The sequence below is a fragment of the Aplidium turbinatum genome, chromosome 2 (genome assembly GCF_918807975.1).
Source record: "Aplidium turbinatum chromosome 2, kaAplTurb1.1, whole genome shotgun sequence".
NCBI classification, from domain to species: domain Eukaryota; kingdom Metazoa; phylum Chordata; class Ascidiacea; order Aplousobranchia; family Polyclinidae; genus Aplidium; species Aplidium turbinatum.
The window spans coordinates 5508989-5535347 of record NC_137473.1 but is presented as its reverse complement, the minus strand read 5'-3'; the positions used below and the strand labels follow the sequence as shown (position 1 = coordinate 5535347).

General features: G+C 37.2%; 2 protein-coding genes across 2 annotated transcripts; one reads left to right on the top strand and one right to left on the bottom strand.

The window, feature by feature from the left end:
* The first annotated feature begins 1201 nt into the window (after window positions 1-1201).
* LOC145765627 (uncharacterized) lies at window positions 1202-12447 on the top strand. The gene is made up of 9 exons (XM_082577459.1): window positions 1202-1277; window positions 2171-2287; window positions 4714-6033; window positions 6796-6921; window positions 7176-7277; window positions 9499-9567; window positions 10362-10633; window positions 10860-11048; window positions 12331-12447. The coding sequence occupies exons 1-9, from the start codon at window positions 1202-1204 to the stop codon at window positions 12388-12390; spliced, it is 2331 nt and encodes a 776-aa protein (XP_082433585.1). The 3' UTR covers window positions 12391-12447.
* Window positions 12448-15496: 3049 nt separating this feature from the next.
* On the bottom strand, window positions 15497-21393 carry LOC145764893 (very-long-chain 3-oxoacyl-CoA reductase-like). Its single transcript, XM_082576588.1, has 7 exons — window positions 21211-21393; window positions 20838-20884; window positions 20067-20142; window positions 19245-19462; window positions 17715-17891; window positions 16438-16584; window positions 15497-15818 (listed from the first exon to the last, which is right to left on the bottom strand). Exons 1-7 carry the CDS (start codon window positions 21362-21364, stop codon window positions 15723-15725), a joined length of 915 nt encoding a protein of 304 aa, XP_082432714.1. The 5' UTR covers window positions 21365-21393; the 3' UTR covers window positions 15497-15722.
* Window positions 21394-26359: the final 4966 nt, after the last annotated feature.

The following is a 26359-nucleotide window of genomic DNA, read 5'->3' as shown; positions in this document are numbered from 1 at the left end:
TGAAAAATATTAGATCTTCAGAAAAACATGCGTAGAGAGAGTATTATTTATAAACTGCATAATTTCTTTGGAACATGATACAAAATAATTCTGTGCTATTTTTCTTTTTCATAAGTGTTATTACAATTTGGGTAGAGAGGTAACTTTTTTTAAACCATAAACAGATGTAACCCAGCAACAACACATTTAACATAATAAAAACAATAAGCTGACGTTTTCGGCTAATCGTACAGCCCTTTTCAAGCCTATAAGAAAAACATTTTTAAAAGAAATTAAAGAATAATACACTATCGCAAACAAAATATGGATAAATCTAAACATATGAGAAACTTGCTTAACTAGCTCACACAAACTGATAACCAAAAATAATTTTTTTTATGTATGATTATGATTAGCCGAAAACGTTAGCTTATTGTTTTTTTTTTATTATGTTAAATGTAGTGTTGTTGCTGGGTTACGTCTGTTTATGGTTCAAATAAGTGTTATTGCTTAGCTAAAAACTGGCATTTGGTATTGTAAAATGACAACAATTCTTGCTGTTTTTGCATTGTTTCTTACTTTCTTCCTCTCATAAAAAGTGATGGCGGCAATATGCTTTGAAAGTAGGCTATCCTAAATTTATAATAATAATTGTGTTTGGCACGCAAAATTTGTTAACGCAATTGAGGCTCATTTGTCAGGGATTGTGCATCATTAAATATCCCAGACAAGAACTTTATCTGATCCAGATGTGGTTAGATTCGTACCCGATCTGGTAAAGATCAGGACCAGATGAAGTGGTTGTCTGGGATGATAACCCTAGTGATGGTCAAATCAAAAACAGCAAAAGTACAACTCACCATGTTGAATTGTTGATGCTAGCTCAGTGGTGAAGGATTAGTTTAAGTTACAGCTATATTGAAAGAATATCTCGTGGATGAGTTAATGGCATTTCTTGGTAAACAAGCTGGTTTTGTCTCAATAAATTGTGTAGCCTAGCTAGACTTACAAGTAAGTTACAACTGAATGATGAATTCACAAATCACAATTCACAAATCACGCATCAGTGCTGATTGAAACAATCTAACTTAATGATTGCTTGATTTGTCATTTGTTCTGTTACAGAGCCGCATTATAATCATTTACCCTCAATTGTGTTTTGTAGTATTAAGTGCTAAGTTGTAGACTTTGATTTAGTCATCTTTTATGAACTTGAACAAAAATGTCTCACTACCAAAGTGAAGAACAAAATGCAGCTGCTCCAAATGAAGCTGAAGGTGGATTGTCAACTATTCATAGTAAGTTTGTTCTAGTCACCATTTCTTATCATCAACGTTTTTATTAGGTTAAATTAAAAGAAGAAAAAATAATATTCAATACACTAATCATGTTTTTTTTAAAGTGGTTTGAAACCAACCTCAAAAATCTTTCAAGAGTTGATTTAAACATGTGATGTAAAAAAACGAAAATAAATTGTTTCTAATGTTGATGATGCTCACTGTTTTTGATATTTTGAACTTATACCGGTATATATACAATATTATCATATGCCAGTGGCTTTTAAACTTTTTTGGTGCAACACAGTTAAATAAAGTGCAATAAAGTTAAACAGGTGACACACTTATGACAATTGATGTAGATGTACGTACATTGACGAAGTTATGTTTAATGCTATATGTGGATACACAAGACCAAAAATCAATGATCCATATGTTAATTTAATGATTTTTTGTAAATTTTAGGCTGTGGAAAATTGATAAAATGCTTGTCAGAGTCACATCTACGAAGTATTTTTTTATTGTAATATCTCGTTGCAATCCCAGTCATGGCAAAACTGTCAGTGCTACTAGGCTGCTGACTTATGTTTGCATTTCCACATTAGGCAATTATTAACAATCATCTGCCATAAAAGAATGACGTTATTAGCTCTTTTAGACTACCGGTATATCATTTTTTATGAGCTTGGTAACTGAGTCTTTATGCGATGCTCTTTAAAATCTCAAACGACTCACCACAGATTGAAAACTTTTGTCATATGTAGTTAAAAGTAACCTATGTTTTCAGATTTTACCAAAAGATATCGAGAACTTGCATCTACCATCATCTTGGCATCTAGTTATCGACATTATATGGAAATTCAGGACTTGCAAATTAATCACTAATATAATATTGATAATTTGTTTTTTAACAGAACAAGCTCAAAACATAACTGTCGTTCAACAGCAAGTGCTTCAGCAATACAACCAACAGTATCATACAACCATCTACAATTTACCAGAACAAAGTTTTGTTCCATTTGGAGATCAAGGTTTGCATTATTAATTTATTATACTGCTGCTGCATAATCATACGAAACATTTGTAATTATTAGTGGATCCAACAAACTGGAAGTTTAACATCTTTATCATCACTATCCTAAACATGACTATCTGTATGAAATCCAACAAAAACTTGATAAACCGAAATGACTGAATATACTTATTTATGTATTTATTTGCATCAGATTCAAGATGGTCCTTATTACACAATCACACATAAAAAGTAGAAACAAAGCAGATACTCAACTCCGAAGAGCTGAGTCGTAATGTACTAAATACAAAGATTGATAATAACAGTCTGTTCGCATTAGTTCATAAATCCATTGATTGGAAGACAAGTTACATCGTGTTACAAACTGATATAATCTTTTGCGAATGAGAGCTTGAAAGGTTGTGGTATTGTTATCAACGAATGCCGGAATGGCCCGTTTCGGTGAGTCCGATTCGGTGAGTCGGATCCCTTAACGGGGGATTTTTTCATTTTTTTTTTAAATTATGGAGTACCGTAGCCTAGTTATCATTGCCGTTTTAGGGTTAGGGTCAGAGGTTAGGAACTCACCGAATCGGACTCACCGAATTGGACTCACCGAATAGTAGCAGTCTAGCAGACCCAACGAATGCAGAGGTGATGCTGCATCGTCTCTGCAGATTAAACAACATTCTGTAACAGTTATTGTATCCAACACGTTTTTTATTACTACTGATGAAAATTAGTTGCACCATAGTTGACAGGCATATAATGGCATACAATAGGAACGAAACAACACATTTTTAACAGCAATCAAACATTTGGAAAACCTTGTTTTTAACATGTTTCCAGCACAATACAACGACCGTAATTGTCGTTTCATGTCTTCATCATCAGATAGCAAGTCGTTAATTATATATTACTCCTAAATATTTCACAGAGGTCTCAAAGCAGATGCGTTTTTCATTTAAATATATATATGATCTTTGTAATATGATCTTTGTAACCAAACCAGAACTCTGTTAAAAAGTATGAAAACCAGACAATATAAATTTCTCGGCCATGTAATAAGAAAGAAAAAACTGGAGCATCTCTCTTTAACTGGTAAAATTTTTGGAAAGCGGGCACCTGGCAGACAAAGACAAACACATCTGGAACAATTTAACGACAAGACAGAAGCAATTATCCATGCAACATATAATAGGAACATTTGGTCTAACTATTCATCTGAGGCCGTCGATGCCTGGTTCAGGCAAGGCAATTGAAGAAGAAGAAGATATATATGATCGGATTAAAGTCAAGTTTCAACATCTTGGATTTAAATAGAACACCAACAGTTTTGTTACAATTAAATATAATGTCGTGAAAAATGGCATATTTTTGACAAACATTGATGAGTTTCTGCAGACCCTTGACACTTGGTGCAAAACAACACAAGCCATCAGCATACATTAAATGATTAAGACAGGAATTGCCAATGCAGCAGCCAACAGAAAGACTGTTTAATTCGGAGGATAAATCGTTCATGTACAATGTAAAAAAGTGAGGGCTTAATACCCCCCCTTGTCTCACCCCATTTGAAACATGAAAATACTGGGAGTAGTGACAACCCCACTTCACTGCCATAGATTGATTTGCATACCAATAACATAACAATCGTACAAATATCATTGGCACAGATCGTTCAATAAGTTTTAAGAATAGAACCGAATGATTCACTCGGTCAAAGGCTTTTGATGAATCCAAAAACAGGAGTACCATGTTTAACATAATGGAAAATGGTTTGTTTCAACAAAAATACACACGTATCAGTACTGTGCTTTGCTTTAAAGCCAATACATAAGCTACCACATTAAATATTATATTATGTTGAACGTTTTATAACATAGCCACGCCCCACATCCTTGATTGGCGCAATGCGACGCTCAAGAATCTTATTGGTTTCATAAAAATTAAAAGCAAAATAAACAAAGCTAGCGACAAGCTAAACGTCTTCTTCGTTTGATTTTTTGTGCCTGGGGTTTATCCTTTTACTACTCGAAAATTGAACAGAGTAGACAAACAAAACCTCACAGGAAATTACCGTAAACGACAAACCGAGGATAAAAACGCTTTCAATATATAAATGATAGGCTAGCTAATACACAAACATTTTTTTTCAATGATTTTGTCAATTTTTTAAAAGCGTTATCTGTATCCACACGTGACTGTATGGAAAAAGTGTTGAAATTTATTTCTTCAGGCGTACAATGTAGAATATAGTTTAATAAACTTTTGAATACGGCACAGCAATGTCTTGGAAAAATATAAAATAATGCATTAAATAAATTGTTCAACCCAAACCGTTACCGTATTTAGTTTTCTATGTTTGATGTTTTTTATCGAACATCTAATCTATTTGTTGAAGGCCACCAATGATTACATAAACTTTGTCTTTTTGGTTTTTAGGTTCAACCAAAGGATACAAAAAACTACAGAAAGCAACTCGTAAACAATATCACCCCAAGCATGATGTTGTTTTATGTAATTTTGATATTTCTCGAGAGGGCATTCCAGAAATTTATTCTGAAATGTATCGAGTTAATTTTTATCAAGGAATGTGCGTTCCTAATGATGACAACTACAGTGTAAACAGAGAAGGAATTAAATTAACTGCTTCTGACCGAGCAATAACAATCGATCAGTTAGTTTCTGATATCCAAGAGAAGAGCTTTGTGTCAGTTATCGGATATCCTGGGTCTGGCAAAACAACCTTATCGAAACGCCTGGCAAGATACCTTGCTAAAAGTGAAGGTGTTCTCGTCCTAAGAAAGCTTTTTATGGACATGAATGACTCCAATGAACAATTGACATTAAAAGAGTTTTTATTGGGAGATTGCAACTACAACTTAAACGATGAAGAAAAGCAATCTGTGTTTGAATGGGTGACTACCAATCCGGAAAATTGTTTTATCATTTTGGATGGATTTGATCAGGTGAGCTGGAATCTGCAAGAAAAAGTGGAAAAATTGAAATACAGCACTCTTCTTCACTACTCGGAACTTCTGTCAAATTTATGTCTGGGAAACTTTCTTCGAGACTGTCACTTGATATTTACATCTCGACCACACGCCATGCTTAAGATTCCACGAAGATTTCGACCCGAAAGCATTTACTTCATTCATGATCTGACTTCTAACAACATGAAAACATTATTTGACGCATTAGTAAACGACCAACAACAATCCGAAATTTTTTGGAACGACCTTACAGTGAAAACTCCTCATTTAAAACCCATGCTTCACAATCCTCTCATGCTACAACTCTATTTAAGAGCTTCTCTTGGCTCATCACATGAAGCTGATATATCCACGATGACCAGAATTTTTCATGCTGTATTGTTAAATCTTAAAAACTCAAAACACGCCATTTCTCTATCTGATGACATTGTCATCAGATTATCGCAAATCGCTTATATAGCAACCAAAGAAGGAACCGTCTTAATCAAAGCCGAGGATCTTGTGAATAAAAATCTTTCCAGTCAGAAAGTTCAAGATCTTGTCGTCACTTTGTTGGGAGCTAACAGAGAATATGCACTCCTGGAAGGGCAGCAACGGTTATATTTTAACCATCAAACCTTTCAGGAGTACTTCACGGCGTTGTACATCTGCCGCGAAATGTCATTACCGGATTTTAGACTATTTGTTGGAAATCAATTGCTGGAAAACCACTGGTCTGTGGTTGTACAATTTTTATCTGGACTGCTTTTGGATCCGTTCATAAACAAAGGTAATTTTATGTTTTATCTACAATTTATAACTTCGTACCAGTACCACTAACAACAAATTTTATTGTTATACTTGATTTTCATTACACAAAATTTAACAAAAAAAAACTTATGGCGATATTTCTTGCAACATATTCTAATTGGCAAATAGACCAGGAGTGTCCATTCTGTGGCCTGCGAAAAGTCAAATCCCCTGTGAGATCACTAATTTCTGACAGCCATATATAGAAAACCGCTTCGCATTGCTACATCGTCCATCTCATCGAATATTGCCAAACTTGTTAGAGAAAAACAGTGCCAAACTTCGCATTGAAATGTTGATGTGTATTAAAAAATGTATTGACTTTACTATATCTTGGTATGTTTATTGCTCTTATAATTGTAAAAGAGGATAATACACATTTCCAAGAGTACAATTTTGTTGTGAGGATTTTAATTAGAAATTATAAGACAGCTATTTCTAAGAACACGTGGCCCGTGCAATCATTCTTATGTGGCTCTTTGACCAAAAAAGTTGGTCACCCCTGATAATAGACGGTTGCTCAATATAAAGTAACTACAGTTTTTACAGATTTTTAAGTTTGAATAAGTAATCTTTTCTGTTTTCTTTAATCTTGTGCTTGATTAAACTTTGTGGTAGAAGACGCACAATTGTCCCCTAACAATTACATTATGACAATGAGCAATAGTTGGTTACAGTTTGTCTTCCAGAATTAAACGATACTTATTGCACCAAGCTCGCAATACCTTTTTTCATTTCACAGATCTACTGAAGCCTGCAATCAACCAACTTCCTTCAGATAAATCTACTTCAACACAATCATCATCTCAATCAGGGTATCCATCTTTACAAATAGCGTCATCATCATCATCATCAACAACCAATTCAAGTAGGAATATCAGCTGGACCGTTTGCAACGTGTGATTGAAATAAAAAATCACAATTCATAATTCACTGCTTCAAATTTTTTCGATTAAAAACGTAAACATATTGTGCGTAAGCTATACTAGGTTTTACAGCATCTTGAGGCGATGTAAAAATCTTAATATTAATGCAATGTGTCCATGAAAGTAAGCTCACCTTTTTATTAAAATATGTACTTCAAACTAAGCTGTAGTTGCAAGCATGTTTGTTATTCTGCAGGTTCTCTAAGCCTAACGTCTACAACTACCCAGTTATCTTCAGATTTATCTGATGCAACACCGCCACAATCATCTTTCCAGCTTGCTCCACTATCCTTATCAAGTAATATATGTCTTATCATTATCATCATTAGGAGCTACACTTTAAATTGCAAAATTGGAACCTACCAAACAGATTTTTACTACAGCAGACGTTAAATCAATGTAAAAACGACGGTTCTGGTTTAATTCTTAATTGTGCACTGAAACTAATTAAATTAAGCTGAGCAATAAAGTCAGTGAGTGCCTCAAAATCCGGTACAACGAGGTCAATTTTTTGTAACTATTTTCCCAAAAGCAACGTTACCTTAGTACAAAAATAACAACAATAATGAAATACTTTTGTCATCTGCCATCTCGCAAATGTAAGCAACACGTACATCCGCATTTCTAGTCAACTTTGTTGTAGCGTTTGTTTGCGGCGTTTGCGCAACGACCTGAAATCAAGCCAAGAAATACCAGTGTTGCAGTCTTCCAGTATTATGTTAAGTCTATTCAATGTGTTATATTGCGCAACGCAACTAGCTTTAAGCCTGGTCTACACTACAAGCCCGAAAAGCGCAAACGCCTGCCTTGTCAAGCCTCGACTGACTAAAAACTGTCTACACTGGCAAATTTGATCTTGCGACCATGTGCATTCAAGCGCTAACAACGTCACTTTCTGCTTGGTTAAGTCATTTGGCTGGAAATTCGCCTTCAATTGATTTATACTTATCAATCAAACGCATCCATCGCTGTACTGACACAGTGTAATAGGTCAACTGAAAATAATCTAGAATAGTATTGTAGACCTAGAGCTATCCTTTAACTTGTAGCCTACAGTTGAACACTGCAATCAATGCAAGGCTAGCAGGTAGGCCAACCCAAGTTTGACCAAAAGCCTGGTGAAGTGCTACCTAAACCTGACCAACAGCTAAAGATAATTTGAATCCGTCTAAGAGGTAGGACCACCAGTCCACCATACTAGCTGGAAGGCCAACTTTAATCATACCAAAAGCCTAGTGAAGTGCCACCTAAACCAAACTAACAGCTAAGTAGATCTATGTAAGACTTTTTTAAAGCTAACCTTTTAATTTTTATCTACACACATCAACTAACCTATTAACTGAAACAGAGTACCATTTTTACAGAAAACTGAAACTGCCTTTCCACCAAAGTCCCACAAAATGCCAAGACCTGAGCTCAAACTAAATTCTGAGCCAGAACCTTGGTCAAGCGAATCTCTCCAGAGCGTAAAAAAAGCTCGCGATGACCAGACGTTTTCAGGCCGACGACGGCGCTGTTGCCGAGAGAAGCTTTGTGTTAAATAAACAAAGAATGCGCCACGCTCAGCTCAAAATATTTTGTAGTGTAGACCAGGCTTTAGACCTCCTGCGTTTCGGATGCAAAGATTGGAATTGGTTACGTTCGCGCGAACACGCTTCAATGAATTAACGTATTGCAACGTATTTCTAATGTGTAGTATTCTTCTACCGTTTTTTCAAATATTTTGGGTTGCTGAAGAGTTTATTTTCAGAAAATTATCGCAAGTGAAAACCAGCTCAATGCCGAGTGGTGATCGTCTGGCTCTGATGCTGGTATGTCTGAGATCGATCTTATCTCAGTTCCTAACCATGATTTAACAAAGAGATTCAAAACAGCCTACCGATTGGCGATGAGGTGGCGCAGAGGATAAGGCGCTCGTTTTCCAATCAGTTGTGATGGGACAATGAATAAATCATAATATTTAAATTATTAATAAAAAGTAATCACAACCCAGTTCGTACTTAGTATGTACGTTTAACACGCCTTGGTTTGTGTATACGAGATAATGGAACTTACTAACATTTCAATGCCACGTTACAAGTTATAGATTAGTCGGATTCCATAGTTATTCTAAAACTGCTGGTGATTAGACAATTCGTCTGTTAATGCTATTACACTTTATTCGTTTTTTTGTCTTCTAAAATATAACAACCAGACCACATGTCAGAACCAGAGACAATTACACTTGACCTATCACTAAACTCTGGTAGAAAATGCTTAGGCTAAAGGAGAGACTGGGGTTAATTGCGCAATGGGAATTGTTCAGCAACCCCTGATTTTAAAAAGTCGGCGAATTTCTTTTATTGTGTTCTGAATGTCTTACCAATAAAGCTACTTCAATCAATTTATTTGTTCTGTCTAGTAAGAACTACATGTTATGTTGAAAGCGTTAATTGTGGTAGCAAACGCTTAGGCTATTCTACGCTTACAAAGGTGAAGATTGAAAGTTGTAATTTTCATTAGGATGTTTTTCTTTTCAGGTGAGAAGCTGCAAAAGAAGGAAATGTTTATTTCAGAACTGCAAAGAATAACTCGAAACGTTGCTGCAAGTAAGTAACTAGTCATAAAAACTCAGTAAAATGAAGATTTATAACACAAACCCCGGTATTTTTAGTAGTGTGTTCTTGATAATAATAGGCCACTACCCACTAGATGCCTTGACCTAGTCAGACTTTGGTATTTTTAAGTTTTGGGATTTGCCATTATTTACTATGAAAGCTAAAGTGGTTGCGACCCTGGTTATACCTACTGCTCTTATAACATAAGACAAGAGATTCTTGTTTAGGTATTCTTTGGAGTCCGTTATTCTAAGGTGTTTTCCTTCCACAACTAGGTTGCTGGATAGTAGGTACCGTAATGATTTTCAAAATGCGGTTTAGCGGTTTAGAAGGGTATCGAACCTGGATTGCATGGTTGAAAACTATTAATTCCTGTATCAACTCCAAATTTTGACGTGGCTCACTGTTGAAGAAATGACTGCGGTCTGCTGATAGAGCGCTGACTGATACTGTCGTCAGTGCAGGGGTGGAAGGTAAAGGAGCCATGCTCAGTTTCTGAGCTGTGGGGAATGAGAAGATAAAGTTCTCAATCTCATCATGCTATAGGCTTTCGGCACAAACGAGAGTAGGGTGGCCACTGGCCAGTTCCTTTCTCTCGGCCGCCTTTACTTCAGCAACTATGCCCACTCAATTTATCACACTCTGGGTAGAGTAGAGGTGAGCGGTGTTAATCAACAACCAGCTGAAGCTGGGTGCAGAACCAGGTTATATCAGTACAACTGTGTGAAAGTTTAGTTCTGTTTGTGTCCTAAGTCTTGAATTGATTGATATTGCTCCCTCATTAGGCAACAGTGATCGTCTTTCCATTATCGACATCAGCAAAATACTGAGGGAAAGCAACAACGAGAAAGTAATCGGCGCTACAGGAAGTCACTTTGATGGAGGAAGGATACAGATGTACCCTTACCCTTTCGACACTCAGAATGACTTCCATGCGGTGACGTCATTGCTCAAGTCAATGCCGGCGCGAGTTAGAACACTTGATCTGTCCGGATGCAAAATGACTTCCAACCAATTCCGTCCTTGGGTTCAGGCGATCAAGTCCATGCCTGGATCCGTAAGTCACATAAATTTTAAAATCAACGTTCAATAATGTTGAATCATGATTACATAAATGTAAGTTGTTATATTGATCCAACGTTGTGTTGCATTGTTTAATCGTCTGAGTCCCAATGAATTTCTAGTTTTCAATTTTCATACAATTGTTGTTAACCTTTCACAAACAAAACGTCATAAACAAAAATATTTCTTTAATTGTTAAGTCAGAATTCACTTTTGTTTAGATTGTTCGGTTAAATCTGGAAGGGAACATCCTATCTAGAATCGATGACGTCATCGAGGTTTTGAATAAAATCGAGGAGTTGGTTGTGATGTGGAATTGCTTTGATGATGGTGATGGGACGTCGAGATCTCCAAACATAGAAGAACGAGCCAGGTTGCAGGAAGCTCTGGATGAATTGAAAAATAATAAGGTGAGAGTTTGTTCTGATGCCTTAATTGCTTTGCTACCACTTCGCTCAAGCGATTAGTACAAAAATGTCCAGCAAATTTACAACCACGGATCAGGCAGGCCACCAGAAGAGATCTCTTCGTGACATCCAATAGATCCTAACCTTGAAAATAACCCTCGTGGTATGGAAAGCAGTGTTGTGGAATAAAATACCAGATTAAGTCACTAGACTCTTACAAACAATTTACTAAAAAAATACAAACACTCATCAGGAATTACTTAAATCTGCAATATACCTAAAACGAAAATTATGATAAATCTGACTAGTGACTATGCAGTATACCTGTAACGACACTCCGAACGTATAACACAAACGACACCCCGTAACAACACTCTCGAGGCAGATCTGAATTTCAGACCAAGATCATGGAAGCCTTAAGTATCAAACAGGAAAAAATCGTCTGTCAACCGGCAGTTATTCGCCTGCGGCTTATCGTTTCTTTTGTGTGTGTTTTAATTGTTTGTCACATGCCTGTACACTTGTACAGTACTTTACACCTCATGCGATCTGTTCCGGCCGTATAATTTACTCGTAATCATTCTTGTATCACTTGTTCAGTTTGTGCTTTTCAGTCCTAAGTGTCGTTACAGTTATAGCGAATAGTCAGATTTATCTTCTCTGATGTTTGGGTGAAACCCTTTCAGCTTTTAGGGTGAAACAAGCTGTACACTGAGCGTAGAGGTTTTAGACTCAGCTAGAGAGTAGTAACTATATTTGATGTAATTTTCATTTTATGTATATTTCAGATTGAAGTAATTTCTGATGAGGACACACGTACGTGTCGAAAACGTTTGGGTTGTTTTTTTTTTAATTGTGTTTTATCTCTGAAATAAAACATGTTGAACCCGCTAAAGTTGCTTCGCAATGTAGATTTTAACGACCTGTTTATAGCCTGATGCTGCGAGTGCGCTGTGGTATTGTGGTGATAGTTCTAACCCCAACCCTACAATACCACAGCGCACTCGCAGCATCAGGCTATAAACAGGTCGTTAAAATCTACACTGTGAAGTAAGCACTAAGCAACGATCATGCTGCTCAAAGCCAAACTTAGTCAACCGTTAAAGTTACTTTGTTTTGTTTATCTATGCTTCAACAAAGTAAACTCTCTACCAAAGCTTTACAACTCAGTAATTATAAAGTAAAGCCAATAAACAACGCAAAATAAACAAACTACTGAAAGGGTATTTCAAACGTGGAAGCTTTTTTTAATGTAATTACCAGTATTTGGTTTGTTTTTTTACAGAAGTTGAAGGTCGTGATTGGTTGGGATGGTGTCGATATTTACCTCACGCAGAAGGATTGAGTTCATCGAAAATTGTTGCATGTTTATTTTTTGATGTAATATATCATTATTATTTGATGTTGTCCATTAATTTTGCAATTATATCTATGTAGACCAGGGGTTTTCAAACCTGGGGGTCGCGACCTTTATGGGGGGTTACGAGTCGTTTTTCTGGAGGGTCGCTGGACGCCTAAAAATTCAATACATCTTTTTCAATCATTTTTTAACAACTCTTTTTACACAATCGACCATTCCTTGACCTGGAGTTGCTAGTTGGAGCTTTCAGGCGTCCACCAAGGCTTTAACAACAGAAAAGCATTCCATATTTTGCACCTATAGTAGCCTCCATGTGCATTACTTTGTGCAGACTCAAGTTAACCATCAACCACGCTATGGCAAAAATCAAGGTTGTTTGGAACCTTATGTCAAATGGAATATGGATCTGTCAGTATCGTTTCCAATGGCATAAAAAAAAAAAAAAAATGGCATTGAAAAACTTTAGTGACTGTGTAGTGTGTAGCCTACTTTGTATGAAAATTCTTTCGGCTAAATCTGTGAAACCGCCAATGCTCAAAAATCTTTTAGAAAAAATCATCTTGACTGCAAAGACAACGACGTGACATTTTTTAGAAATGCATGTAGGTTGAAGCGATCTCGTTTGGATTCCTCGGAGCATCTCTGTGGAAAAATCGGGTTGAAGAGTCATTCCAAGTGTCATTGGGGATTGCTCAAGCCAAAAAACCGCATAAAATTGCAGAGTTGATTTTGAAACTGTCGTGCGCGAAAATCATAAACCGCATATTGATTGGGAAAGACATTGAAGGAAAATTGCATTTCATATCTCATTCAGATGGTGCAACGTAGAATTGAGCTCATGTCGAATACCAACTTTCTTGTACATTTATCCAAAACATAGTTTTTTAGGTAAATTTGAGTCGTTGAGTTTGAAAAAGAGGTCCTATTTTCTGTATGAAATCTGTTTATTTTTTCACTGCAGCCTGCACTGGTACATATAGGCTACGTGCTACTAGTCCTCAAAGGGCTTGAGAACCAGAGGCACATAGCCTATATGTACCACAAATTAGACCAGTTAAATACCGTAGCTTACTTTGAAATACTTTAGCCTCTTGCATGGATTGATTAATATTTCTCGGAAAGGGCTAAATAATACCTACCGGTATCTACAATAGCTTTGCCAATAAAAAGGATATCACACACTTCGATAAACTCACTGAAACCGCTGATATGTAGGCTATTGCAGCGCTTCTTAAACTTTTTTAGTTTTGTTCACCCCTAGCATCTATCTCCAGATTTCATTCACCCTTGTCTCATGATATGATAAAACTATCTCGTCTATAGGCTATATAGCAGCACAATATGACTTAGGTTGTTTCGATTTTTGTTAAGATCAGCTCAAGCTAAGTTTTACCATTGCAATCTACAATTTCTCGAGTCCAGAGATATAAAGCTACAAAACACAGTCACCAATTTTTTTTACTTATACACACGCCCGGATTTAGGGGGGGTGCAGGTGCACGTTTGAAGGGCCCCTCTACGTGGAAAAAATGTAATTTTGTGTTATTTCTTTTTTTTCTTTCAGCCTTTGAAGTTTCTGTGAAATGTTGTGCAGTGCTGGATTAAGCTACAGTGGACGTAGAGGTGGTTTTTCACGCTGAGGTCGAGAAAAAAATTTTTGCACAGGGGCCCCCATCAGCTAAATTCTGCCCTGCTTATAGGCTACACTCAGTGCAAAACAACTTCACTATTAAAATAAGCAAAAAAACAACAGTTCAGTAGTTGATTTACTGCAGAAAATTGTTTACTAGTGACTAGGATGCTCCTGAACTTTCGCGAGTAGTTTTTCAAATCGCGGATGAATCAGCCCTTCTAATGCCACTCTCATCGATGAGCTCACACATTTCAGTGCATTTTTCTTTTTAGTTTTCAGTTAGTTTTTTGAAATTTATAAAAGAATCAAACAATAAAAAATATTGAAATTTATAAAAAACAATTAGTTTTTATTAAAAAATGAAAAACTTAGAATGGATTTTGTTTTTGGAAATTCTCACCTGTTCACTGAACAGGTAGAACACCCGGAATATCCGCCCTGCTCGCAAGCTATCATCCATTTCTGACGGTTCACCCCTGCAAAAATTTTATTCACCTGTTTAAGAAACACTGGGCTATTGCATGCGATCGCTTGTTTGTGGGAGTGTTTATTGTTTATCCTCTTTCTGAGAAAGCTTCTCACGGCAGTTTTGCATACTTCCCAGATAGCAAATCAGTCGTTTCTTACATTGATATAACGTCTGCAGACGTTTGACAGAAGTTTTTGAATACCGCTATTGAAATGTCTGAATTAGGCCTATTCCCTTCACTATTTTTTTTTTCTAAAAGTGGTTTTTTTTTCTACAGTTTTTTTCTAAATTTTTCTAACCCTTCACTAGGCACCGCTGAATGCAGAGCAGTCCTTGAAATGCGTTGCTCAGACAACGGAGACAGAGCCACTTGATCTTGAGGTTTCTTCATTCGTAAAGTCATGCCCTTAACCATCAGGGCAGACCAGTCATAGATATACTATAATCACTAACTTTTTATTACAAAGTCACCATTCGAAGTACCGGTATTTATTCTAAACAACGTTGCTTTTAAACAAGTCGCCTTGGAATGCGAAGTAAAATTTAGTAGTTTGTACTAACAAGTTAACATATGTCCGTGGAACGCCAAGAACGTAACGCGTGGTAAGGTCAAGATACGACGTGGAGGAGGTGGCTTCTGCAAGATGCGAAACAGGGCGGACTAGTCATAGATATACTAGAAACACCCCTGATTTTGTTCATTTAATGAACAAAATCAGGGGTGGACACACTTTTTATTGCGAAGTCATCATTCAAAGTATTTTTTCTAAACGCCGTTCCTGTTTGAATAAGTCACCTTGGAGTGCGAAGTAAAATTAAAAACACTTTGTAGCATCTCTTGTCATAAAACCTGAGTTTAGCAAATTTAAACTAGTTCAATTTATAATTGTTGTTGCGCTCTCGGGCACTACCAGTGGTTGTTTAATCTCTGAGTCACAAAAATTATTTGGAGAACACACTGGCCAAAAAATGATAATACAGCGAGAATATATACGGTACACAAGTAACTATTACTGCTGAACTCATCAAACAGAAGCAAGCGTGATTCGTTCGTCACTACAATGAACTTAAACGAAATCATAATTAATGCGTCACGGTCATTAGCATTACAATTCATTACGTGCGGAGGATTCCACTTTTTTACGATTACATTTTACTACTTATAGTTCTAAGAGCTTTAGTAGTTCTCTACAAGCCGTTTGGCTTTCCTCTTGACTATTGCTTCTTGCTCTTTCGACCAGCAGGGGAATGCGTTGACTTTCGTACCAAATTGAGCAACATTTTCGTTGGAATATATTTCAAAGTCCAAGCCTGTCAAGCATATACTTTAGTTTTACTTGATAAAATACCTACAACACGCCATTCATAAATCCATCAAATGCGGTCTACTAAATTTTCAAAAAGACAACATTACTTTTATACAAAAATCTCAAGCATTGCAACAAAGGCCCGCCAATGTTTCCAGATGAAGCCACAATTTATATAATTGCTAGTTTTGCCAACACTATCATCATCCATTTGTCCCATGCTTGGTAGGTGGGACCTGGCATTTGTCTTTGCTGACAGGGATCCGCCAGTTTTTACAATGCTTCCCGGTTGTTGTGGTTGCTTCTACCTAGTTTTTGCAGTGATGTCTTCTCTCACTTACTCTAGCAGTCCAACTATTCTTTTTTCTCCCAATTTCAAGCTGATGAATGCCAAGCCTGGATATCAGCTCTTTCATCGTCAGTCGGTCAAAAAGGCGCTTGGATAGATCTATTGTACCATCGTGACATTGTCGTTGCGACATAGCCGATTTTGCTTTTCCACAGTGATGGGTCAGGTCTCACTTAGGACACTCCTCACACACATATATTATGCAAGTAACCTATACGAACGAAGGAAATACCCTTGTGTGTAAGGATAGTAGAGATATAATTAACATCCTCACCATCAAAGCATGTTTCCAACATCCACTGGTGCTTCGTTCCTTATCAACAGTTGCAAGCAAAGACGAAGCAAAATAGTCGGCATCCACTTTTGCAGGATCGTCGAGGTCTTTCCCCATCGGTGTGTTGACAGCGCAAGGTTTGCAACTCTTGTTTTGCAAATAAATAAAAAATAGTTATAAATAACTGAAAGTAGAAACTCGGTTTTGTCATGGCCGACTTACTGTTGTGGGCTGGTGAATACAATGCTCGCATTCTAACTTGCAACATCAATTCTGCACATGTTCAAATAATGCAACAAGAATGGCTGGGAATAGTGTAGTTTAGTACTCTCTAAAGCCAGGTTAAAAACCAGTAAATGGCACTAAAATATTTTTGTACAAGTATCCGGTAATTTTAAATGCTTCCAGCTGTACCAGTGAGCAGCTGCTGCTCTAAGAAGAAGCTACTCTAGAGCGCCCCCAGCGGCACTTAAGTGTTTTGGATACAAAGCTACATAGAAACAATAACAGCATAAAAATGCATTACAAAAAACCATTCACTTCACCACACGATTTGCCGTGTTTTTGTATTGCGAGGGTCTTATCAATATTCACCCCAGATAGGCTATGTACAGTCGGAATAGCCCGTTTCGGTGAGTCCGATCCCTATTCGGTGATTTTTTCAATTTTTTTTTAAAATTATTGGGTACCGTAGCCTAACTATCATTGCCGCTTTAGGGTTAGGGGTTAGAGGTCACCGAATCGGACTCACCGAATAGTAGCAGACCCATGCACAGTAGTATCCAGACAGCAAGTCAGTCGTTTTATACTTCAACGTCCGTAGACGTTGAACCAATGTAAAAAATAACGTCATTTTGAAATACATTTTGAATTACAATCTCATTTTGGTATTACAATATAAAAAGTGATTGAAGCGCTTTGCAATAAACTCCTGGAATATCACTTGAGTTTCTTTTTGATAGATATGTTCTGCATTGTCACATCTCGGCACGTCATTAAACAAATGTTCCAAATAATTTTCACAGACCCCCTGAAAACGCTTCACGGACCCCCCGTTGAGAACCACGGCTAAGGGTTAGATGCACCAACAGATTAAGGAGCTTATTTCGGAAAGCAACTATTTTTGTTTACCTAAAAGAATTGAGAAAAAAAAAATTGGAATTTAACAAGATACTTTTCACTCTCAATAAAACTCCATCATCTTTTTAACCATGCTCTATGCAGTCCACGAGTTGGACATAGCTGTCATGAATAAATTCAATACCTAGATCTCTTACTTGTATAGTTATGCCTTTGTCTTCATATTCATAGCTAAGGGCTTGGGAGAAGTAATCCACAAATGCCTTGGTTGCACCGTACACTGGCATTACTTGTATGTCTGCCGCAGCTGATGATAAATTGATAACTAACCCTCGTTTGCGTTCTACCATTCCACCTAGCACAATCTGATGCATCTGATGAAATATAAAAATTCTTCAAAATCAATTAAAGTGCATGCAAACCTGTCAATCAAAAACAGTTATGCAATAGATTGAATTTCGCTTTTAGCAGTATAACCGTTGCTTACTTCACAATGTAGATACTAACGACCTGTTGTCTAGACCAGTGGTCTCCAACCTTTTTAAGAAGCGACCCCATTTAAATGAAAATGCTTTTCAACATTTACATGCGACCCCATTTTGTTTTCCCCAATATTTGAATTTGCACTGTCTGTAACTGAAACGACACCCTGGACTGAAAGGGTGCCTTTCAATTTCGAGTGTCGATACAGTTGTAGTGCAAAGTCAAATTTATCTTACAATTTTTCATTTATGTATATTGCAGATTGAATCCCTGATGAGGACACACGTAGGCCTATGACGTACGTGTCGAAAACGTTTGAGTTATTATGTTATATTTTTTGTTTTGTGTTTAATACATTACGTTAAACCTGCTAAACTTTAAGACAGATTACGCACTTTGGTCTGCCATTAAATTCAGTGAAACCAAGTTTTAAAAAAGCCTTGTCATATGATCTTTTTCTGGTATTTTTGCTGCCATTTTTGTATAATATTTAGCTATACTTACTAGCTACAAATTACCATTACTAGCTGCAAAGCAAACTGTAAACAGTCGATGAAATGTCTGCACACTACACCTGCATAAATAACTATTCGCTCATTCTGGAGTCACCTTGAATAATAAAAAGTTAGTCTAAAGTAGCATCGAGAATGGTTTTGCCCTGTCCTTCTTGTCGCAACTATTCCGTTTTTGATTATTGCACCACAATGGTTTATTTGTGAAACGAGGTAGCAACTTGTACTCCAAAACACAGGCAAAGGTTGCGAACTAAAACAAAAAAGTATCGTTTTTTTTCGGTAATGAATTGAAACGGTAACAAAGTGAACATGGTGAGTTGTGGCGACCCCAGGAAAAGTTAAGGCGACCCCACTTGGGGTCGCGACCCACAGGTTGGAGACCACTGGTCTAGACTAAGCAGGTCGTTAATATCTATATTGTGAAGTAAGCAAAGATTATATTTGATAATGCAATACATTACCAAGTGAACATGGGTAATACCAACACAAAACATGTTTGAATCATCAAGTGTGGTAAACAAACATCAAAGATAAAATTAGCCAGACTTGTTCTAAGAATGGCTAATTAATCGTTTGGTTTTATTCCAAATAAAGCATTCTTGTGTAACTTTGAATTCTCAATAATATCGAGAAACCGAACTAAATGTTAAGAAACAACAATGTCTACTCTATTGCTCAAGCTGACAAAGTAGAAGAACTACTTACTGTCACTGAGACAAATGTATTTACCTTGAATACAGAAACCATGTTGATTTTAACAATATTTCGTAAACGTTCTGAGAGATTAGGTATTTTCAAAAACTCCAAGAAAGGGACTGTAATCCCAACATTGTTCACTAAAACTCCAATGTCAAAGTCTTTGAGAAACTCTTCAATCTTTTCATAAATTGATTCATCATCACTGAAGTCAATTCTTAAATATTTCACCTCCACTCCATGAAGAGAGGCTGTAAGCACACATAGACAATAGACACGAGTTACATACAAACAATATGTACAGTTAGTAAGGAAACAACGTTGTGTTGATGTTAAGATGCTGATAAAAACTGAGTGTAGCTGGTAATGGCATGTTTTATTGGACAACAGGTATCACATTCTAATTACCGTAAGTGTTTCCGTATTTCAAGCACTACAACCTAGCCTAGTTTCACAATCTAACCTGACCTAAGCAGCTTTGTTGTAAAAATTGTTCTTTAAGCATATGCTGTTGTGGATATGTAACCAGCACGTACACGCATGCAGTAAAGTAAATAGATAAGACTACTAACTTTAATAGCTAAAAAAAACATGACTCTTTTGGGCATTAAGGCCTGCAAATTAACAATCACTGCTGAAAATACACTTAGCGCATGTGTGCCACAACTACATTAGTACGGAATATGCAAAGCTTCAAAGTGCAACAAAACCTTACAAGCTCAAGCGTTTATACTAAATGCAAAAAAAAATAATAGCCTATAATAACCAGATTCCCTTCATCACTTGTTTTGTGGGTAGTACATTTTATCATATTGGGGCTTCTAACATATATGTTGTCATGAAACAAACACATACATATTTCTTTGGCAACCTTTTGCAATTTTTCTTCATTTCTGGAAAGCAGAATGATATTCTGTCCCCGAGAAGCAAGCTATATTGAAAATACATTTGTCAGAAACTTAAAAAGGCGTATGTTGAACAACCATGTTATGACAACCGTCCAGTAGCGATGAGCACTTATTAATAGCCAATCTAAATCATAAAAGTTTATTGAAAATTAACAATTTTGTGCAGTCAGCTTACTAACTGGCTGGTGAAAGACCTGCGCAACAGTTAAGAAAAGCCATAGATTCAGCATGTACCAAGAACAAGAAGCTGTGTATTTAGCAAGATACTCAATAGTATATTTCAAAGTGGACATAAAGATTGGCTTCCTTGCTTTTCTATCCACATAATTTAAATCTTTGACCATCAAGCATTAACATAGAGAGGACAAAACATTAATATGTCAAACACAGCATTTGAAAGTTTATTAAAAACAACATGTTAAAAGCTCAAGAAACACTTGTTATGTTAGGCAAGAACTTCAGCAATATAGTAACTGTATACTAGATCTATGTTGCACTCATCTGTAGCAGTAAAAAGAATTCTTTTATCAAACAACAAGTTGTTTAACAGCCTTAAACAATTGTAGACAAAACTGTGGCCAGGATAGACACTAGACAAGTAGACACAGCAATTAGTGAATACTTTACAAAAATATTGATTGCTTTAAAACACCAAACTTTAGGCTTCTCTAGACTTTAATGTTTACCAGCAAAATACCACAGAATAAACTTGCTTTACCTCTAATGCTAATGCTTTTCCGATCCCATCAGTTGATCCAGTTATGACTGCAAAGCAGTTAATACATAAGTGGGCTACCAAAGTATATAAAAAAATCATAATTAAATTGATGAAATTTTCAAATTTTTATGTTTCAATCGGATTTTCAATTTCATAAATGTGCAAGGGCAACTCAATTTCCACGGCTAATGCTAAAGAATTAATCTAACTTGTACACATGCAGCAGTGAAATATGGAACATAGCCAACCAACCTAGTTTGATTTTACCCATGGGCTTTTAGCATCAACTGGCTTATAAATACTATAAGCCCTCGTGCAAATAAATTGCGAGTGGAGTAAAGAAGCCTAGTTGAAATCAAGAACATATGCTTACCAGACCACTTTCCATATTTGGAAAAATCCGGATAACTTGGAAAAGCATAAACCCTCAAATAGTGGAATATTTTGTATACAATATTCAACCCAAGGTATAACATGGTAGTCAATCCAACGCATTGTAAAATGAATGAAATATCTGTTTGTATCATTTTGAAATTATAAGTAGAACTACCTAATGTTTATACTGAAATGAAATGTGTCTTGATTTTGTGTAAACATTAAAAACCTCTTGGAATCTGACCTCCAACACTTTGTGCAGTAGGCTAACAAAGACTAGCAAGTCAAGTTTGATTGATTGAGGGGGTTTTTATCCTCAAGGTGAGAACGTCTGCGTGACGTTCGAAAGGACGTGGGTTCGACACCGCTCAACAGGGGTTTTTTTGTTGTTGTTGAGACTTTTCTGTAATTTGTCCGAAACGACTTGAAAAAATTCGGTCATTTTTTATTTACACTATTTCGGTCATTTTTTCTGATAAAAATATTTCCTTTCAAGTATATAACTGATATTATACAAACCAAAATTTGTACATAGTGAATTCGGACAGTTTGACCGAATTGACTATATTTTTTTCAGACATTTTGCTAAAAAATCGGTCAATGACCGATAAATGACCGGAAAAAAAACCCAGCCGCTCAAGAGCACACGGCTGTGTCTCGGCAAAGGCACTTAATGACAAGCCAAAATAAGGGGAGCAGCTGACTCGAAGACTATATGTCACTTTGCTGCTTCCTGTAGTCTGTTGTATCTCATCTGTGTTCGCAGTGTACCGGTACTGTATGTTATCGCAATGGGCGCAAATAAAAACACGATTATCGTATTAAAACTTAACGCTGGGATGCAACCTATTTCATCCCTGAACACTTCGTCAGTTTTGTATACTGTACTTGTGGCCTTGAACCACTGATACAGGCTTGGTCACTGAGATTGACAGATTGAAATTTGTATTTGTCTGTGAATTATTCCATTCACTAAATGTCCTTGAAATGCAATAGCCTACTCACTCAAGCGCAAAAAACAGCAATTTGACAGCTTTTTCTCTGCTCAGTTGGACCGCAGCTAACTGGATGATCAAATCGTCGTTAATTTGTTCAACACTGATCGTACTTAAGCATTTATCTATGTTTGTGAATTTATGCAAACTTATGTCCTATCTAATTGACAAATAAAGCTATTTCTCTGCTCAGTGTTCAGCTGATTTCTGCAATTTTCAGTGAAGTGAAACTTTACTTTCGCTACAGCGAACAGCGGCCGCTAAACCATATGGTTTCACGCTTGAGTAGCTCGATTGCAAATTTGTTGCAGCGTCAAGAGTGTGATTTTGAGACTCCGATTCTGGTTGGTTTTGAATCTTTATCCTCGGATTGACAAAGTCTTGATAGGTTATTTCTGGTAGTTTCGCATACTTGTAAAGACTCTTGACGCAGGGCCGGTTACCGAGATTGGCAGGGTGAAGTTTTATGATTGTTAAAGTCTTGTTGTCGGGAAATTAATTCCATTCACTAGGTGCCGCTGAATGGGGAGCAGTCCTGAAATGGGTTGCTCAAGCGCACACCCCGAGAGTCGAACCAGCGCCGCGTGATCTTGAGCCAGGCGGTTTTTTTTTCTCTAAGCAGAGCTATACGGGACTTATTTGATTTAACTACGACGCAAAGTTGCTAAACCAAATCCCGATAGCTCAGTTGGTTAGCGCGTGCCTACGTGGACGAAGAAGCTTGAAGATCAAGCGGCACTGGTTCGACTCTCGGTGTGTGCGCTTGAGCAACGCACGTTAAAGACTGCTCTCTGTTCAGCGGCATCTAGTGGACCTACATGGAATAATTTCCCCACAACAACAATCGGAAACTTCATTCTGTCACTCTGGGCGATCGGGCCTGCGTCAATGATTCAAAGCCTCTACAGTAGGCCTATGCAAAACTGGCAGAATTAAACTTTCTCAGGTCTAGGACAGAGATTGAATCAATCAAACTCCGAATCTTTGTGAAAAATGTAACTCTGAATCCCATTCCACTCCGAATCAGCTCCATTTTTTGAAAATCGAGCAGATTCCAGCTTCACACCGACTCAACTCTGTTAGCCTGCTATTATGTTGCATAGGCTACTTGTAGAGGTATTGAACCACTGACGCAGACCCAGTCACTAAGTTTGACAAAGTGAAATTTCCGTTTGTTGAAGTTTTGTTGTCTGAATTATTTCAACCACAAGTAGCCGATAGCTGATCGGAGCTGTCTTTGAATTGCGTTGCTCAAGCGCACACCGCGAGACTCGAACCAGCGCCGCTAGATCTTGCAGTTTCTTCGCTCGAAAACTATGCGAAACTACCAGGAATAACCCAACAAAGGTTTTGTCAGTTCGAGAATAAAGATTCAAAGCCAACCAAAGCTTTCGGGTTGGACTATAGAAATAACCCTAATTCGCAATAAAATACAGATAGCCTTTGGGAGGATCCAGTAAGTAGGCTATAGGTTAGTTTACCGGGGGGAGATTTCAAGGAAAATGCCAGCAAAAAAGTTTTAAACCAACTAGTAGACAAAGTCTCAATGTGAGAAAAGTCTGATAGGCGGTAGCTCAGTGCGTTAAGTGATTTAAGGAGCATCATGGTAGCCTAAGCTAAAATTTCTTCCCATTGCATTTAACAGCAGGAAGTAATTAATGATGATGATCACATCAGTTGATGTCGTTGGTGAATAGAAGTACCGTAGCCTAATCTGAAGCTTAAATCAAGCAATTGATAAAAAGCTATGCTCAGGGGCTCCGAGAGGGGGGGGAAGTCGAGCAAATTTCTCCCCTAGCAAAACATTGTAAAGGAAAAACTAGTGTTTTTTTTGTTTTTTCACTTTTGAGGGGGGCCCATTTTTACTACTAAAACAAAAATGTACCAACTCAATAATAAAAAAATTCTTAAATGAAGTGCGTAGTAGATAACCCCCGAAAAATTTTAAATAAAAAAAATTACACTTTGTTACAGCATCTTTTGACAAAATTTACTGTTGATTTTGGCTGAAAGTAGTCTCATAATGCGCAATTTTATATTTTTCAATTTATTTTTGGGAGCTCTCCCACACCCCTGTACGTGCTCCGCCTTCGGTGACTTGTTGCTGGATTGGGGATGACAACTCAACTAAACTGCCCAAAACCCAGCTTCAAGGAGGACACCTCATAGCCCGCCAATGCAACAACGTCCTCATGGATTGACTAAATGAAAACTGCTTGAACGTATAGTGTCATATGAAACAACAACAACTAAATGTCGAACCGCCACCCTTTCGAGTGCCTTGCAGTGCTATCATTATTCGGTTACACAACCAACAGGTGTCTTGTGCATTCTGCGAAGTTAATGTCCTTGTTCACAGACCAACATACGACATATTCGCAAAAATACTTATTTGCCCCCTCCCGAAGTTTTGAGCTGGCTACGCGCCTGGTCAGTTTCATCCTTTGCATTAGCATAGCTGCAGCCTATGTTATAAAGTTTTCTGGATGTTTTAAGTCCTGATAAATATAGCAGCAGATCCTAACATCATATCCTGTGATATGTATATTTACAACAATATAACTAAATCTGGACAGGCGATTGCTTTGTTACATGAAAATGACATTAGGCTGCATAATACAATATTGTTATGTAGGCCTATGCATCTTTCTTTACTCAAAGCAACTTTGTCAGAGGCTGTTGGCCCGCGAGCACTTCAGTATCATCACATCCGGCTCGCTTGTTGGACGCCCCTGAATTAAATGCTTGGTTGAACTATTTTCGTTGCCAGTATTAGGTGTGTTTACAAAGCTTTCTAGACAAAATAGTTAGCCACAATAGCATTTTTGCTGCAAGTGTAATCTAGTGATTTTTGTTGATTTTCACATTGAACGAAGTTCTTTTCATGCTGAGGAAAGTAGGCTAACTTCAGCTTAACACGAACATGCAACGCAAGATACAAATTAGTAGCATGTTTGCTAAAAAAATATTTTGGGCCCCATTTTTCGCATTGTTTCCCCGACCAGTGCTGACTTCTCTCGGAGGCCCTGGCTATGATATTAAACGAAGTCACAAATAGCAGTGATGAAGAATAACTTACACACTGTCATTGGTGCAAGACCTAAAGCACACAATCTAATCAACGCACACATCATCACCATGAAACCTCCAACACACGTAAGAACAGACACTCAATCATGTGAAGGCACTTTAATAATAAAACCGATAATTTAGGCTTTCTGTCTGTCTAGGGTATGATTTTGGCTACCTACAAAAGTTACACACTTCCCTCCTTACGGCAAAATAACGGATAAATAATATTACAATAACTTATGTATACATGATGCAATAATATACAGGTGTGTGGTTATAAGATACTTTGCAAAGAAAATTAACAATTGTAGGCTAACAATTAAAGGGGAAGACACATGACCCCTTAGGTTAGCTTATTTCTACCTTTAGAAATGGACTAGTCAGACCTCAACGCCTATCATCAAGGCGCCCATTCTATCGATATGCTACACAGCTTGTGGATAAGAACTTCAGCTGCATGGAGACATGGGCCCAGGAATGGAACGAGCTGCCACATATCTCTCCCCAGTTTTCAGTTACACCAGCACTCTCCATCCCTCCTGGAGCAGACCTCTCAACAAAGGCATGGGTCACATTGAACAGGATCAGAAGTGACGTTGGCTGCACTGGAGCTAATCTATTTAGGTGGGGGTTACATAATACGCCGATATGTGTCTGCGGAGCGGTAGAACAAACAATGCAACACATAATCCACGAATGTTCCATCTTACGGCCCCCAAGTGGAATCATTGGTATTCGACAACTGGACCCAACTACCGTATCATGGCTGCACGAGGAGGCATTGCCAATCTAAGCTACTACAAGTCAAACGAGAGAAGAAGAGAAGAATAATAAAACCGCTTGATAAAACCATTAGCAAAAACACAATTCTGCACATAAATTACAATGGAGAAATAAAACAAAGTAACTTTAGCGGGTTTAACATGATGTATTACATACACAAATATAACATGCAATACATCATGTTAAACCCACTAAAGTTACTTTGTTTTATTTCTCTATGGTTCAACAAAGCAAACTCTCTACCAAAGCTTTAAATTACAATGCAACTATACAATTTAAAATACCGATTTAGTCCGA

Bases quoted from the DNA above. Each gene is read 5' to 3' on its own strand.
- LOC145765627 (XM_082577459.1), top strand. From the start codon at position 1,202: ATGTCTCACTACCAAAGTGAAGAACAAAATGCAGCTGCTCCAAATGAA. The intron at 2,288-4,713 runs GTTTGCATTATT...TTTGGTTTTTAG, and splicing joins TGTTCCATTTGGAGATCAAG to GTTCAACCAAAGGATACAAA. The intron at 11,049-12,330 runs GTGAGAGTTTGT...GTTTTTTTACAG, and splicing joins ATGAATTGAAAAATAATAAG to AAGTTGAAGGTCGTGATTGG.
- LOC145764893 (XM_082576588.1), bottom strand. From the start codon at position 21,364: ATGATACAAACAGATATTTCATTCATTTTACAATGCGTTGGATTGACT. The intron at 20,143-20,837 runs GTAAAGCAAGTT...TTTTCAATATAG, and splicing joins GAAAAGCATTAGCATTAGAG to CTTGCTTCTCGGGGACAGAA. The intron at 16,585-17,714 runs GTAAGAGATCTA...TTGCAAAACAAG, and splicing joins ACAAAGGCATAACTATACAA to AGTTGCAAACCTTGCGCTGT.